The sequence below is a fragment of the Artibeus jamaicensis genome, unplaced genomic scaffold, assembly GCF_021234435.1.
Source record: "Artibeus jamaicensis isolate MK-2021 breed Jamaican fruit bat unplaced genomic scaffold, CSHL_Jam_final contig_473, whole genome shotgun sequence".
Classification (NCBI taxonomy): Eukaryota; Metazoa; Chordata; class Mammalia; order Chiroptera; family Phyllostomidae; genus Artibeus; species Artibeus jamaicensis.
The window spans coordinates 1,273,897-1,288,823 of NW_026521851.1; the positions used below are offsets into that span (position 1 = coordinate 1,273,897).

Genomic DNA, 14,927 nt, shown 5'->3' on the forward strand with positions numbered 1-14,927 from the left:
CCTCATAGGTATATTATGAAGCAGCTTTCCCCTGAAAATTACAATTCTGCAAAAAGTTAACTACTCTGTGTTTATTCCTTATGAATTCTCTCATTGTTTGGGGCATTCTCTCCATTCCTTGCACCTCAGTTGGTAGTACTTTTGGGTTTCTTCTAGAGGTCGTCTGGTGGAATTGGCACACTTGCTGGAACTGGTACATCTGGTACAGAGACACAGAGAAATTAAACACAGATTTAGCAATTACTCCGGGGTTACTGTACTGAGTACTGCTCGAGGGTGGTTGTGACAGCTAAATGAGTAGGTGTTAAAGCACGTGGGCCAGTTACTGGTGCATACTGTTAGCTGTTCTTGCTGTTCTTATACATAAACATGTAAAAATTGCTTTAAACAGGAATACAACAGTCCTGTGTTTGGCACATGGCTACTGGTGGTTAGAGATTTAATTTCCTTAGCTAGGATTATATATAGATTTAAATAAAAAATTTTTAATTGAATTTATTGGGATGACATTGGTTTGCAAAACCATGCAGCTTTCAACTGTAGTACTCAAGAAAACATTATTTGCACACTGTGTTGTATGGCCATCAACCCAAGCGAAGTATGTTTCCGACCTCATTTTGCCCCACCTTTGCTCCCCTCCACCTAGCCACCCCCACCCTTTTACTCTGTCCTCTGTGTCAATGTGTAAATATGTGTTTTGGCTAACCCTTCACCTTCTTTCATCCATTTTCCCCTGCCCCTCCCCTTTGACAGCTGTCAGCTTGTTTCATGAATCCATGCCTCTGTTTCTGTTCATCAGTTTATTTTGTTCATTAGATTGCACATATAAGTGAGATCATATGGTATTTGTTTTTCTCTGACTGGTTTATTTTACTTAGCATCTTAATCTCCAGGTCCACCCATGTTGTCACAAAGGTAAGACTTCCTTCTTTTTGTACAATCGTATAGTATTCCATTCTGTCAATGCACCACAGCATTTATAGCCACTCATTTATTGATGGACACTTGGGCTGTTTCAGGATCTTGGCTATTGTAAATAACACTTTGATGAATTTAGGGGTGTACACATGTATATTCTTTCAAACTAGTATTACAGGATTCTTAGGATATATTCCCAGAAGGAGGATCACTGGGTCAAAAGGCAGTTCCACTTTTAATTTTTTGAGGAAACTTCATAATATTTTCCATAGGGGCTGCAACAGTCTGTATTCTCACCAACAGTGCACGAGGGTTCCCCTTTCTCCACATCCTCAACAGCACTTGCTGTTTGTTGATTTATTGAGGATAGCAATTCTCAAAGGTGTGAGGTGATATATTGCACTGTGGTGTTAATTTGCATCTCTCTGTTGATTAGCATTTTTTCATATGTCTCTTGGAAACCCGCACATCCTTTTTGGAGAAGTATTTATTCAGGTCCTTTGCCCAGGTTTTATTTTTTTTTAAATTTTTATTTTATTGATTATGCCATTGCAGTTGTTCTATCCCCCCCTTCATTCCCCTCCATCCTGCACACCCCCACCCCCACCATCCCCCCCTTTAGTTTATGACCATGTGTCTCGAGTACTTTAGATTCTATATTTCCCATACTATTCTTGCACTGCCCCTATCTATTTTCTACCTACCGTCTATGCTACTTATTTTCTGTACCTTCTCCCCCCTTCTCCTTCTCCCACTCCCCTGTTGCTAACCCTCCATGAGATCTTCATTTCTATGGTTCTGATCCTGATCTAGCTGTCCTTTTAGTTTGCTTTTGTTTTATTCTGTTCACGCCCATTAGGTACGAGGAGGGGAGCCTTGGACTCCCAGGTCGTTGGGTTGTGATGCTGTATGTGGGGGCGTGGTCAGAGCGGGGAAATGGGGGCCCCCTCTGCTGTTTCTTGCAGCAGGGTGACGAGCAGAGCCTTAGGTTGTTCACCGGGGCAGGGCCACTTAGGTTGCTGGATTATGACGCTGTATGTGGAGGTGGGGTCAGAGCTGGGAAATGGCAGAGCCCTCCGCTGCCGCTGGCCGCTGGGGCTGCTGGCTCTCGTCCAGTCGCCCAATCCCTCGCTTGTCTATCCACACACGAATGGGCGACCACAGTCAACCCCCAGCCCTGCTCCCTCGCTGTTTCCCCTTGATTGCTTGCTGAGTTGCCCACCAGGTCCAACCCTGCCCCTGGATTCCGCACGCCTGAGTCCGTCTGACGGAGTTTTCCTGTGCTACCCCGCTCTGCCAGCTGCTGGTTTTGCCCCTCTTACCGGTCAGGCTGAAGAATTTGTTGTTATCAGACTTCTGAAAAGTTCAATTTTCTATGTTCTGGCTGTGCTTTCTCTTGCTAATATTTAGTTGTCTCTAAACGCGGTTGTGTGAGGAAGCACGGTGTCTCCATCTTGGCGGAAGTCTGCTTTTGTTTTAGATGTGATTGTTAATAACTGAGTTTGCTGTCCTTCCACTGTTCATATTTTTTATCTTCTTTTTCTTAGATAAGTCCCTTTAGCATTTCATATAATAAGGGCTTGGTGATGATGAACTCCTTGAATTTGATCTTATCTGAGAAACACTTTATCTGCCCTTCCATTCTAAATGAAAGTTTTGCTGGATAGAGCAATCTTGGTTGTAGGTCTTTGGATTTCATGACTTGGAATACCTCTTTCCAGCCCCTTCTTGCCTGTAAGGTCTCTTTTGAGAAATCTGCTGACAGTCTAATGGGAACTCCTTTGTAGGTGACTGTCCCCTTATCTCTTGCTGCTTCTAGGATTCTCTCCTTCATTTTAATCTTGGGTAATGTAATGATGATGTGCCTTGGTGTGTTCCTTCTTGGGTCCCACTTCTTTGGGACTCTCTGAGCTTCCTGGATTTCCTGAAAGTCTATTTCCTTTGCCAGATTGGGGCAATTCTCCTTTATTATTTGTTCAAATAAGTTTTCCACTGGTGGCTGTGCCTTTCCCCCTTCTGGTATCCCTATAAATCGGATGTTGGAGCATTTAAAGATGTCCTAAGTCTCTCCTCATTTTTTTGAATTCTTGTTTCTTCATATTTTCCTGTTTGGTCATTTTTTCCTTCTTTCTGGTCCACTCCATTGATTTGAGGCCCAGATTCCTTTTCATCAGTATTGGTTTCCTCTGCAATTTCCTTCATTTCAATTAGTTTAGCCTTCATATGTTCCTCTAATTTATGACTAAAATCAACCAGTTCTGTGAGCATTCTGATCACCAGTGTTTTGAACTGTGCATCTGAAAGTTTTGCTATTTCTTCGTTGCTTAGAGTTATGGGCTCTGGTGCTTTGAGATCTTCTTAAGCCATTTTTGGTCTGTTTGCACCCATTAAGTATAAGGAGCAGAGCCTTAGGAGCGGGGCGGGGCCACCAGGGCGAGGTCCCTGGGTTGTGACGCTGTATGTGGGGGCCGGATCAGAGTGGGAAATGGTGGCCCTCTCTGCTGCCTCCCTCCGCTGGGGCCCGTCTCACTGCCCACTCCCTCACAGGTGTATCTGCTCAGGAATGAGCCACCATAGTCAACGTGCTGCCCTGCGCCCTCGCCAGATCTGCGGGTCGCTCACTGGGTAACTCACTGGGTGGCGCACTGGGTCGCTCATTGGGTTGCTCACTGGGTCTGCCCTTTACAACCCCAAGCCTGGGATCTGCGCTCCTGAGTCCATCTGACCGAGTTTTCCTGTGCAACCCCGCTTCGACAGCTGTTGGTTTCGCCCCTCTTACCGGTCATGCTGAAGCATTTGTTGTCATCAGACTTCCGAAAAGTTCAATTTTCTGTGTTCTGGCTGTGTTTTCTGTTGCTAATATTTAGTTGTCTCTAAACTTGGTTGTGTGAGAAAGCACGGCGTCTCCACCTATGCCTCCATCTTGGCGGAAGTCCTGATGGGTAGTGTTTTCGTTATCACTCTGTTCAAAATATTTCCTAACTTACATTGTTTTCTTTTTTGAAGCAAGGTAATTTGAATGATATTGCTTAATTTCTAAACATGAGGACTTTCCTAATGAACTTTTGTTATTGACTTCCAGCTGAATTCCACTGTGTGCAGAGAATCTACTCTATGATTTCAGTCTTGTCATTTTTTTATTGTGATAAAATACACATAAAATAAAATTTACATTTTTTCCAGGCATTAGGTACATTTATATTATTATGTTATCTTTCATCTCTAGAACATTTTTTCTTCCCAAACTGGGCCAGAGTAGGTCTACAGCTGTCCCTGTAGAAAATAGCACAGTAACAAATAGTAACACAAGAATGGACTCTCTGCTTGCAGACTGGCAACTCTAAACCCACTTTTGCCCACCTTGGTTTTCATTCCCCCCTCTCCCAGCCCCAGCACCCAGGACCCAGCACCCAGCACCCACCATTGTACTTTCTTTCACTGTGGATTTGACTACTCTAGTACCTCCTGTAAGGGGAATCACAGTATTTTGTCTTTTTGCTTAGATAACATCCTCAAGATTCATCCATGTTGTTGCATGTGTCAGAGTTTCCTTCCTGTTTAAGGTTGAATTATATTCCATTATATGTTTACACTACCTCAAAAAGAATAATATAGTCCTGGCTGGTGTATTTCACTGGATTTAGTGCGGGCCTGCAAACCAGAAGATTGAGGTTCGATTTCCAGTCAAGACACATGCCTGGGTTGCAGTCCAGTTTCCAGCAAGGGATGCATGAGATGCAGCCATGCATCAATATTTCTCTCCCTTTCTCCTTCCCTTCCCCTCTGAAGATAAATAAATGAAATCTTTAAAAAATATATATATACTTAGAAATTAACTTACCCAGGAAGTGAAAGATATGTACAATGAAAATTACAAAACAAAGCTGAAAGAAATGAAAGAAGACATAAATGGAAAGACAGTCCATGTTCATGAATTGAAAGAGCAATATTGTGAAAATGTCAGTAATGCCCAAAGCAATCTACAGATTCCGTGTAATCCCTGTTAAAATCCTTCTGATGGTCTTTGTGGACTCTCTTTTAATCCAGAACACCTAGTCCATTTTAGTTTCACTGAATTATTAATGTATTGGTTTTGTGTCTACCATGTAACTATTTGCTTTCTATTTGACTTGCCTGTGCTGTTCTTTTCTCCCTCAGATTATTTTTCCTTTTTTTAAAAAAGGATTTTATTTATTTATTTTTAGAGAGAGGGGAAGGGAAGGAGAAAGAGAGGGAGAGAAACATCAGTGTATGGCTGTCTCTGGATCGCCCCCTACTGGGGACCTGGCCCACAAGCTAGGCATGTGCCCTGACTGGGAATTGAACCTTGACCTTTTGGTTCGCAGCCTGTGCTCATTCCACTGATCTACACCAGCCCGGGCAGTTTAATTTTTGTCTGTTAACTTGGTAGTTGTATATTGTCGTCATTGAACAGTTACACTAGAGGTGAAAACATGGACCTTGGACGTCCAGAAGTCTAATGACAGTCAGTAGCTCACCTCTCCCTGGACTCATGCAGAGGCTTGAGGACACTTGGACTCTGACTCCACTCACCCCCTTGCTAACCCGTGTGTTGGGTATGTTACTCCATGTGTATTTGAAGCCCAAAGACCTGATGGTGTTAACTTACAGTGTCAGTGTCAATTTAGATTTCCCCTATCTGTGCCATTTTGTTGTCCTTTGTTACTCTCTATCCTCAGGTTTCCATCAGGGTTAATGATCTTTTTCCTGGAAGATTAACCCTATCTTGTTTTCTCCTGCAATTGCTTTTAGGTTGTCTTCATTTTTAAGAAACTTGAAATTTGGGTTGCATAGATATAAAACTTAAAATTTGTCATTGTAGCCGTTTTTAAGTAGAGGTAGTTTTAGAGTCACAGCAAAACTGAATGGAAGATGCAGTGATTGCTTACGTACCTCCTGTCCCCACTTGTGCACAGCCTGCCCCGTGATCACGTGGGGTTGCCTTTCTGTCATCCAGTGTTAGGATTTTGTGTCTGTATATTCTAGGTATTCAGCCCTCATGAGAGTTGTGATTTGCAGACATTTTCTCCTATTCTGTATGTGGTATTTTCACATTCTTGATCTTGGCCTTTTGTAGACAAAACTGTTTAATTTTCACAAAGTCCAGAGAGAAACATCCATTTGTTTTCTACTTCTTTACATGTTCATGGTTGCTTCCTGTTTGTGTCCTGACTGGAGACTGAGCTTCCAGTCTTGACATAGCAGGACGACACTCTAACCAACTGAGCTATCTGGCCAGGGTTTTAAAGTGATTTTTTAAAATAGTTTATTCAACTTTTCTAGTTGTTCTCAGCAGGAGGGTTGATCCGGAAGTGCAGCCCTCTGTCTTATTTTTGTACCAGCACAGTACCCTGTGCACAGTGGGTACTTAATAAATAGGTGGAGGGGAGGACAGAATGTAGAGAAAATGCTCTGGAGACTAAGGTGGTTTGCAGACATCAGGTGTCAGCTGCAGAGAGCACAGAACAAGGACTGAGTGTCAGCTTCTGGGGTTAGAGTGACCTGGGAATGGCTTTTGTTCAGTGTGTTATCTTACCTAGATTGAACAAGGATACTATTTACTTCCAGAGGTTTATTTTATGTAAAGCAGGTTACTAGATTAGGACTCAGAAAACAGGTATTGGGAAAGTTGAGGGACTGGGTGAAAGAAGTGAAGGGATTAAGATTTACACATTGGTTGTTATGAAATAGTCACGGGGATGTGAACTGTGGCATAGGGAGTACAAGTAATAACCCTGTAACAATTCTGTATGGTGCCAGGGGCTACTGGGAATATTGGGGAAACACTTTGTAAAGCTTATGATTGTATGACCACTGTGCTGTACACCTGAAGCTCATATAAAATACTATGGAACGTGAACTGCAATTGAAAAATAAATTGTGTTTATTTCTCCGGGAGCTGATGAAAAGAGGACAGTAACAATACCTCCTTTATGTAGATGAATTGTCTGTTGTAAGGATAACTTGTGATAATGTAAAGAAAAGTTTGTGGCATTTAGTAAGTGCTCAGTAAATTTTAGCCATTGCTGTTTTCTGCAGCTGTGATTTTTGTTGACTTTGTGAACCAGCCGTTGTTGCTATTGTCTTTGCTGATCGAAGTCCATCCTTCTGGAAAGATGGTTCTTTTTCCCAGTGGCATCTGTGTCCCTCGCAGGCAGTATTTGCTTGCAGGAGAAGGGAGTGTTTCGTCTGTCACCACCTGTCACTCATTTGGTTTTTCTTGTCCTGCCAGGACTCTGGTTAGGAGTAGAATGGGACAATCCTGAGAGGGGCAAGCACGATGGAAGCCACGAAGGGACTGTGTATTTTAAATGCAGGTAATTTTTCATTATGCATTGGTGTGGTTATTTAGGGTAGCATTTAATATTTGGGTGAAAGGGGGCGGAGAAGAATGTTTGGCTCTTCGGTAGTTCTATAATGTAGAATTTGGTTTATTGTACAAAGAAATTCTATTTACAGCGTTTTTTCTTTTTCCTTTCGTAAAGGTTTTATTTATTAGTAGAGAGAGGGGGAGGCAGGGAGAAGGAGGGGAGAAACATCAGTGCAAGAGAGAGAAAAATCAATTGGTCGCCTCTCGTATCCACCCTGAGTGGGGACTGAACCTGCATCCCAGGCATATGTCCTGACCAGGAATCAAACCAGTGGTATTTCACTTTGCAGCATGATGCCCAACCAACTGAGCCACACCAGTCAGGTTACAGAGCATTTTTTGATGTTTTTAAAAGTGACTTACAAGTGGGGTCGCTTTCTTTGTCCGTTTTTGTGTTTTAAAAACGTGGATGAATTAGCCCTGGCCAGGTAGCTCAGTTGGTTAGAGTCTCATCCTGATACACCAAGGTTATGGGTTTGATCCCTGTTCAGGGCACATACAATAATCAACTAATGACCCCTGGCTGGTATGGCTCAGTGGATTGAGTGCTGGCCTGCAAACCAAGGACTCACTGGTTCCATTCCCAGGCAGGGCACATAGGTGGGTTGTGGGCCAGGTCCCCAGCAGGCGCTGTGCAAGAGGCAACCACACACTGATGTTTGTCTCGCTCTCTTTCTTCTTCCTTTCCCCTCTCTCTTAAAAAGAGGAAACAGTGGATGAATGTAAACATTTGTCATTGATTCATTAACAATTTATAATCCATTAAGGTAATCCATTTAAGTGAATCCATTAAGTGACTAAGAAAACACAGGAGCCCCAAGGAGCAGACTGCTAGGCCATTGTCAGAAAAGCGTTCTCTCCTCCTTGGAAGTCGCAACTTCTTTTGCATACCCATGACCACTGGTAACTGCTTGACCTAGAGAAATTTCGGGAAATCTTGGAAAGGGTGGGGGAGTATTTCAGGCAGAGTTCATCTTTTACATTTTTTTCCTTAGGTTTCAGGTAGTCAAAAGGATTTCTTAATATCACACTTGTTTTTCTTCAAATGTGGTTCATTGAACACAATCAGTCAGGGCCTGGAAATCAGGAGGCCCCTCACTCTCCTTCGACAATCTTTAGGACCCTAGACTAGACTCAATTTACTAGCCTCTAAAATGCAGGTCAAAGTTACATAATATTGATAGCATAGTGCGTTTCCTAGCCCCCCATTCTGTAACTTGGGAGAGTGAGGGTAGAAGAAGAATCACCTTGTTCCTACAGGCCAGCTGTGAGGCAGGCATGGCTGGGGGCCGGCTCGGGCTCCGCCCAGGGTTCCTGGGGAGGGAGTGTGGACACAGAACTTTCTAGCCTGGCCTGTTGATCCCTTGCTTCCCTTCAGGGAAGGGCCTTTTCCGGTGGAGCCTCCGCAACATACTTCTGTCTTCCAAAACCTTGCCCAGGTCATCCAGGATTAGTGGTCTCTGGAGGGGGTGTGTTTGCAGCTTTGCTTTCCCTGAGTAGAGGACTGGAGGCTTGGTTCCACACTGGCTGGTCTAAGATTTGCCCTGATGTGCTGGTAGGTGGCCCGGGTCTCTCATGTCTGGGGTATTCGATGTCTTGGTGTTCGTACTCCTCCACTTGGAGGAAGCATTTCCTTCCTTCGTTCTGTCTTCCAGTGCAGTCAGGCCTGAGCACATACGTATCAAAACGTGTCTTGTTCTAAATTATTTCTGTTTCATTACCACAGGTGTTTTGTTGACTTTGAAGTCCAGTGTGGGTAGGTGATATGATCTGTGGATTCCACGTCAGTGTGTTTGGGGGCAGTATGAATAAAAGGGAGCCTTGGCCTGGTGGGGCAGAGCCCCCTGGTCTAGACGAAAGGCTCTCCTTGTCTGTGGTTGGTGACTGCTTGTTGGCATTGATCAGAGCGTGACTTTGACTGGTGGAGATGCCAGTGCTGTTGGACAGTCTCTGAGTAGGACCAAACAGATTTACTCCACGTACATATTTTATTAAGCCAAGTCAGATCGCTAACTAATACGTCATTTACACTTCTTCCCTTTTAAGAAGTCTTTATATTTCAAGTTTTACTTGGAAAGCCATAAGCACAGTAAACATTTTCCTTATGTTGAGATGCTATTTTAATGAAGCCATAGCAATTTACAATTGCTAGGTCATACATTTTTCCATCCTATACTGCTGAAATTGGAAAATGGCAAAATGGTGGTGAACCCATTTTGAATAGGAAAAACAGGAGTCAGAGGTTGTCATTACAGCACAGTGAGGACCCCGTCTCTCCAGAGGCGGGTGTGAATAGGAAATGGCGAGCGTGTTAGATGTGCCCGTGTCACGATGTAGGTCGTTTGTCTTACACCAAGATATCAGGGTATGTGAGTGGGCTGTCGGGTGAGCTCAGCTTCTCGGGTCTCTCGCCCCAGCGTCTCAGGCTGGTAGGAGGACACTGCTGTTCAGGTAGGGTGCTGCTCTCCAGGGAGAACCGCGAGAACAGACGGCGTGGTTTTCAGGGCTCGTCTCATGGTGTCCATTCCACCCAGCACATTTCCCCCCAAGCAGTTCAGCCCACCTGGGTCTCAGGAGACTCCAGTTAAGCACAGAATGAGCCCTGACCTGTGGCTCAGTTGGTTGGGTGATGTTCCGAAAAGCAAAGGGTTGCTGGTTCAATTCCGGTCAGGGCACCTGCCTGGGTTGCAGGTTCAGTCTCCGGTTGGGGCGTGTGTGAGAGGCAAAGGATTGATGTTTCTCTCTCATACTCCCCCCCCCCCTTTCTCCCTCCCCCCCCCCCCGTCTCTAAAGATAAAATAAATAAAATCTTACAAAAGGAAAAGAATAGAATCACACGTACAAGGGTCTAGTCTCTGCTCTAACAGTGACCTTAAGAAGAATGTAGGATGGGCTTAAACCCAGGGAATAAATATTTTTACAGTCAGCTTACAATGTGTCCTTCTTTAATCACATGTGTTCCTTATTCTGAATATTTGTGGTCGCACGACAGGTATTATAGTGTCTTTCAGTGACGACCAGGTGCAGCAATGAGTTATGGGTAGAGTATGAAGAAACCAGTGTTGAGCTAAGACCCTGGCCGTGGGCTCTTCCCCACTGTAGTTCCTCTAAAAGGGCAGGTTGTTTTTTCCTCGACTGGTCAGAGCAGGAGTGGATCGGACCCCTTGTCAGCCCCTGTAAGTGTGGGCTTTGACCATTTTGTGTCACCTTTAGTTTCAGTCTCATCTTTTGTATAATCCGAGGTGAATATGGCGATCTCCTGAGCTGTTGTGACCCACAAGTAATATTTGGGATGCCATCAGCTAGTAGTTTCCAGATTTCCCCCAAATTCCCGGCTGGGAACCAGTCACCCGTGTCTCTCTCAGGGACTCTCTTCTCCTTCCCTCGTCTTTGTAGGGGTCACAGAGGCTCAGTGACGGCAGTTAAGCCTGAAGTTCTCTCTACCTTGTGTCTTAATAGCAGAGTGGTTTTCAGTTTTGGTTTTGTTTTAAGTTTCAACCTAAACTAAAAAGTGTACTCTAAATGGAACAGCATGGACCAGTATTCTCCCACTCAGCTCTTATATAAAGTGTTTTCCTTTGGGGTGCTCTTGTTCTTGGGGGAGCCCACACCTTTCCCTTCCTCTTCCTTCCCCGAGGCGCCTTTCCTTGGCATTTCTCGCCCATAAGCTCCAAGGGCCCTTCCTTTGCTTCAGTAACTTGTTTCCTGCGCAGCCGACCCTGCTCACTTGTACTACGTCTGTAACGTTCTGCATAAACCTTTACCGTATGATTTGAAAGTACAATAAAATGTTCTCTTTCCAAGCAGTAGTATGATTTCTCTTTTCTGGTGAGCAAGAAAGCTTAAAATGGTATAGTGAGTACAGCCTAACTTTAGTTCTTGGCGTCAGAGGGGCGTACATTCCAGACTGTGTCCACAGCACTGGACAACTCAGAAAATGGAAGCCCCTTGACGTGCCAGCCTGCGAATGGCAAATGTCACGAGACTGAGGTACAGTGGGCTGAGGCTCTCGAGTGAGCATTCACGGGTCAGTGTGAAATACTCTCCTGGAAAAACAAATAAAATGAAATACTCTCCTGGGATGGTGTGAAGTGCGAGGAGAATTTTTAAAAACTCACCAAATGTACTACTTACAATATCGCCTCCGTGCCTGAACATCTCTGCAAAAGGCGAAGAGAACAGTTTTATTTTGGGGTGTGTGTATATGTGTTTTACTTAAATTTTTTCCAAGTATAGTTGACATTCAGTATTAATTTATGTTGGTTTCAGGTGTATAGCATAATGGTTAGAGAATTACATACTTTACAAAGTGGTTCCCTTGATAATTCTAGTACCCACCTGGGGAGTGTACATGTTATTACAGTGTTACTGAGTATATTCCCTGTGCTGTCTGTACTTTACATCCCCATGATTAGTTTGTAACCACCAACATGTACTTCTCAATTCCTTCAGCTTTTCACCCACCCTCCTCCCCTCTGGCAGCCCTGAGTTTGCTGTCTATCTATGCATCTGTTTCTCTTTTGTTCTTTAGATTTCACAAACGGGTAAAAACTATGGTATTTGTCTTTCTCGGACTTAGTTCTCGCAGCACAAACCCTCCAGGTCCATTCATGTCGTTACAGATGGTCAGATTTCATTCTTTTTTATGGCTGAATCATAGTCCTTTGAACATACCCTATTTTTTTGGACTATAAGATGCACCTTTTCACTGCATTTTTTGCTGCAAAAAATTTCCCCCTATTTTTCTCCTTAAAAACCTAGGTGCACCTGGGGTCCTCACTGTAAGACCCCACCTAGGTTTTAGAGGAGGAAAATAGGGAATAGTGCACATTCCCACCAACAGTGCACGAGGGTTCCCCTTTCTCCACATCCTCAACACCAGTTGCAGTTTGTTGATTTATTGATGATAGTCATTCTCAAAGGTGTGAGGTGATACTGCACTGTGGAGTTAATTTGCATCTCCCTGTTGATTAGCATTTTTTCATATGTCTGTTGTAAACCTGCACATCCTCTTTGGAGAAGTATTTATTCGGGTTTTTGTCCCAGGTTTTAATTGAATTGTTTGTCTTCCTGGTGCTGAGTTGCGTAAATTTTTAATATACTCGTATTTTGGAAATTAACCCCTTATTCAGTGTATCACTGGCAAATATGTTGTCCCATACAGTGGGTTCCTTTTTCATTTTGATGATGGTTTCTTTTGCTGTGCAAAAGCTTTTCAGTTTGATGTACTTGCATTTGTTATTTTTCCTTTGTTTCTCTTACCCTAGGAGACATTTTGGCAAAAATGTCTGAGATTTTTACTGCCTATGTTTTTTTCTAGTATTTTTATGGTTTCATGATGTACATTTAATGTTGTATCCATTTTGAGTTTGTTCTTGTCTATAATATAAATTGGTGGTCTGGTTTCATTTTTTTGAATGTACCTGTCCAGTTTTCTTAGCACCTTTATTGAAGGGGCTGTCTTTACTTCATTGTATGCTCTTGCCTCCTTTGTTAATATTATTTGGCCATAAAAGTGTCAGGGTATTTCTGGGATCTCTGTTGTGTAGCACTGATCTGTATGCCTTTTCCTATTGCCAGTGCCAGGCTGTTTTGCTGACAATGGCCTTGTAGTACAGTTTGATATCAGGTATTATGATATCTCTAAGTTTGTTCTTGTTTATCAATGTTGCTGAGGTTATTTGATGTTATTTTTGGTTCCATATAAATTTTTGGAATATTTGTTCCAGATCTGTGAAATATGCCTTTTGTAGTTAGTTTCCTGGGGATTGTGATGAATTTGTGGACTGCTTTGGGTAGTATGAGTGTTTTAATGATGTTAATTCTTCCAGTCCATGAACATGGTATATGCTTCCACTTATTTGTATCTTCCTCAGTTTCTTTCTTACATGTCCTATAGTTTTCCAAGTACAGATCTTTTGCCTTCTTGGTCAAATTTATTTTTAGGTTCCTTATTATTTTTTTGTTGCAATAGTAAATGTGATTGCTTTATTGATTGCTCTTTCTCATAATTTATTATTGGTGTGTAAAAGTGCCACCAATTTCTGAATATTAATTTTGTATTCTGCTACTTTGCTGAATTCATTTATTAGATCTAGTTTCTTTGGTGGAGCCCTTAGAGTTTTTAATGTAAAAACCATGTCATCTGCAAATAATGACAGTTTTAATTCCTTCTTTCCAGTTTGGATGCCTTTCTTCTTCTTGTCTAACTGCTATGGCAGAGACTTCCAGTGCTATGGTGAATGTGAGTGGTGAAAGCAGACAGTGAGTATGATGTTGGTTGAGAGTTGTCATGTATGGCTTTTATTATTTGAGGTATGATTCCTCTATTCCCACTTTACTGAGAGTTTTTATCATAAATCAGTGCTGAATTTTATCAAATGCTTTTTCTGCATCTCTTGATGTAAGCATGTGATTTTTATCCTTAATTTTGTTTATGTGGTGTATCATAGTTATTGATTGGTGATTATTATACAAACCTTGCATTCCTGAAATAAATCCCACTTAATCCTGGTATATGATCTTTTTAATGTATTGCAGGATCCAGTTTGCCGATACTTTGTTAGGATTTTGGCATCAATGTTCATAAAATATTTGCCTATAATTTTCTTTTTTATAGTGTCTTTATGTGGTTTTGGAATTAAGGCAATGCTAGCCTCATGAAAAGCACTGGGAGTCTTCTCTTCTCTTGAATTTTTGGAATAATTTGAGGAGGGCAGGTGTTAGTTCTGCTTTGAATTATGGGTTTCCAGTCCCAGACCTGTGAACCCATCCATCCAGGACCTTTGTTTGCTGGGAGTTTTTTGATTCCTGCTTTGATTTTATTAGTTGTAATAGGTCTATTCAGGTGTTTTGATTCTTCCCAGATCAGTTCGGGAAGACTGAGTGTTTCTAGGAATTTATGCATTTCACCCAAGTCATCCAATTCATTGGCACATAGTTTTCATAGTATTTTCCTAAAATCCTTTGTATTGCTTTGGTGTCAGTTGTTACTTCTCTTTCATTTCTGATTTTGTTTGGGTCTGATTTATTTGGGTCCTCTCTCAGTTTTTCTTGATGAGTCTGGTTAAAGGTATGTCAATCTTGTTTATATTTTCAAAGAATCAGCTCTTGGTTTATTAATCAATTTTGTATTGTTTTTGTAGTCCCTGTGTCGTTTATTTGTGCTTTGGTCTTTATTATTCCCTTCCTTGTACTTACTCTGTGCTTGTTTGTTGTTCTTTTTCTAATTCTTTAAGGTGTAGGGTTAGATTTTTTATTTGGGATTTTTCTGTCTTCTTGTGGTAGGGCTGTAATGTTGTGAACTTCCCTCTCAGAATTGCCTTCACTGTGTCCCTTAAATTTGGGTTGTCATGTGTGCATTTTCGTGTAATGTTTAAAAAAATTGAATTAAATTTCCTGGGGTGACATTGGTTAATAGGCTCTCCCAAGTTTTAAGTGTGCATTTCTGCGATACCAGATCTATATGTTGCACTGTGCGCACACCAGCCAAAGTGTTTCCAGGTCATTTTTATGCTTCCTTGATCTCATCAGTGACCCATTCATTGTTTAATAACATTCTGTTTAGCCTCCACGTATTTAAGTGTTTTTTATTTTTTTTTTTGTAGTTGATTTCTAG

The 14,927-nt window shown here is 42.3% G+C and overlaps 1 protein-coding gene across 8 annotated transcripts in view; it reads left to right on the top strand.

Annotated features, from left to right (window-relative positions):
- Nucleotides 1–14,927, top strand: part of TBCE (tubulin folding cofactor E) — an 87,652-nt gene that overhangs the window by 13,161 nt on the left and 59,564 nt on the right. The window contains exons 2-3 of one of the 8 annotated variants that reach the window (XM_053667892.1): nucleotides 7,172–7,256; nucleotides 13,491–13,573. The exons of 5 other annotated variants lie outside the window; for them this stretch is intronic. In XM_053667892.1, the coding sequence (XP_053523867.1) occupies nucleotides 7,251–7,256; nucleotides 13,491–13,573 (89 nt within the window). In that variant the 5' untranslated portion in view covers nucleotides 7,172–7,250. The remainder of the gene's footprint in view (nucleotides 1–7,171; nucleotides 7,257–13,490; nucleotides 13,574–14,927) is intronic. 2 more of the 8 variants (XM_053667889.1, XM_053667890.1) reach the window with 2 other exon arrangements.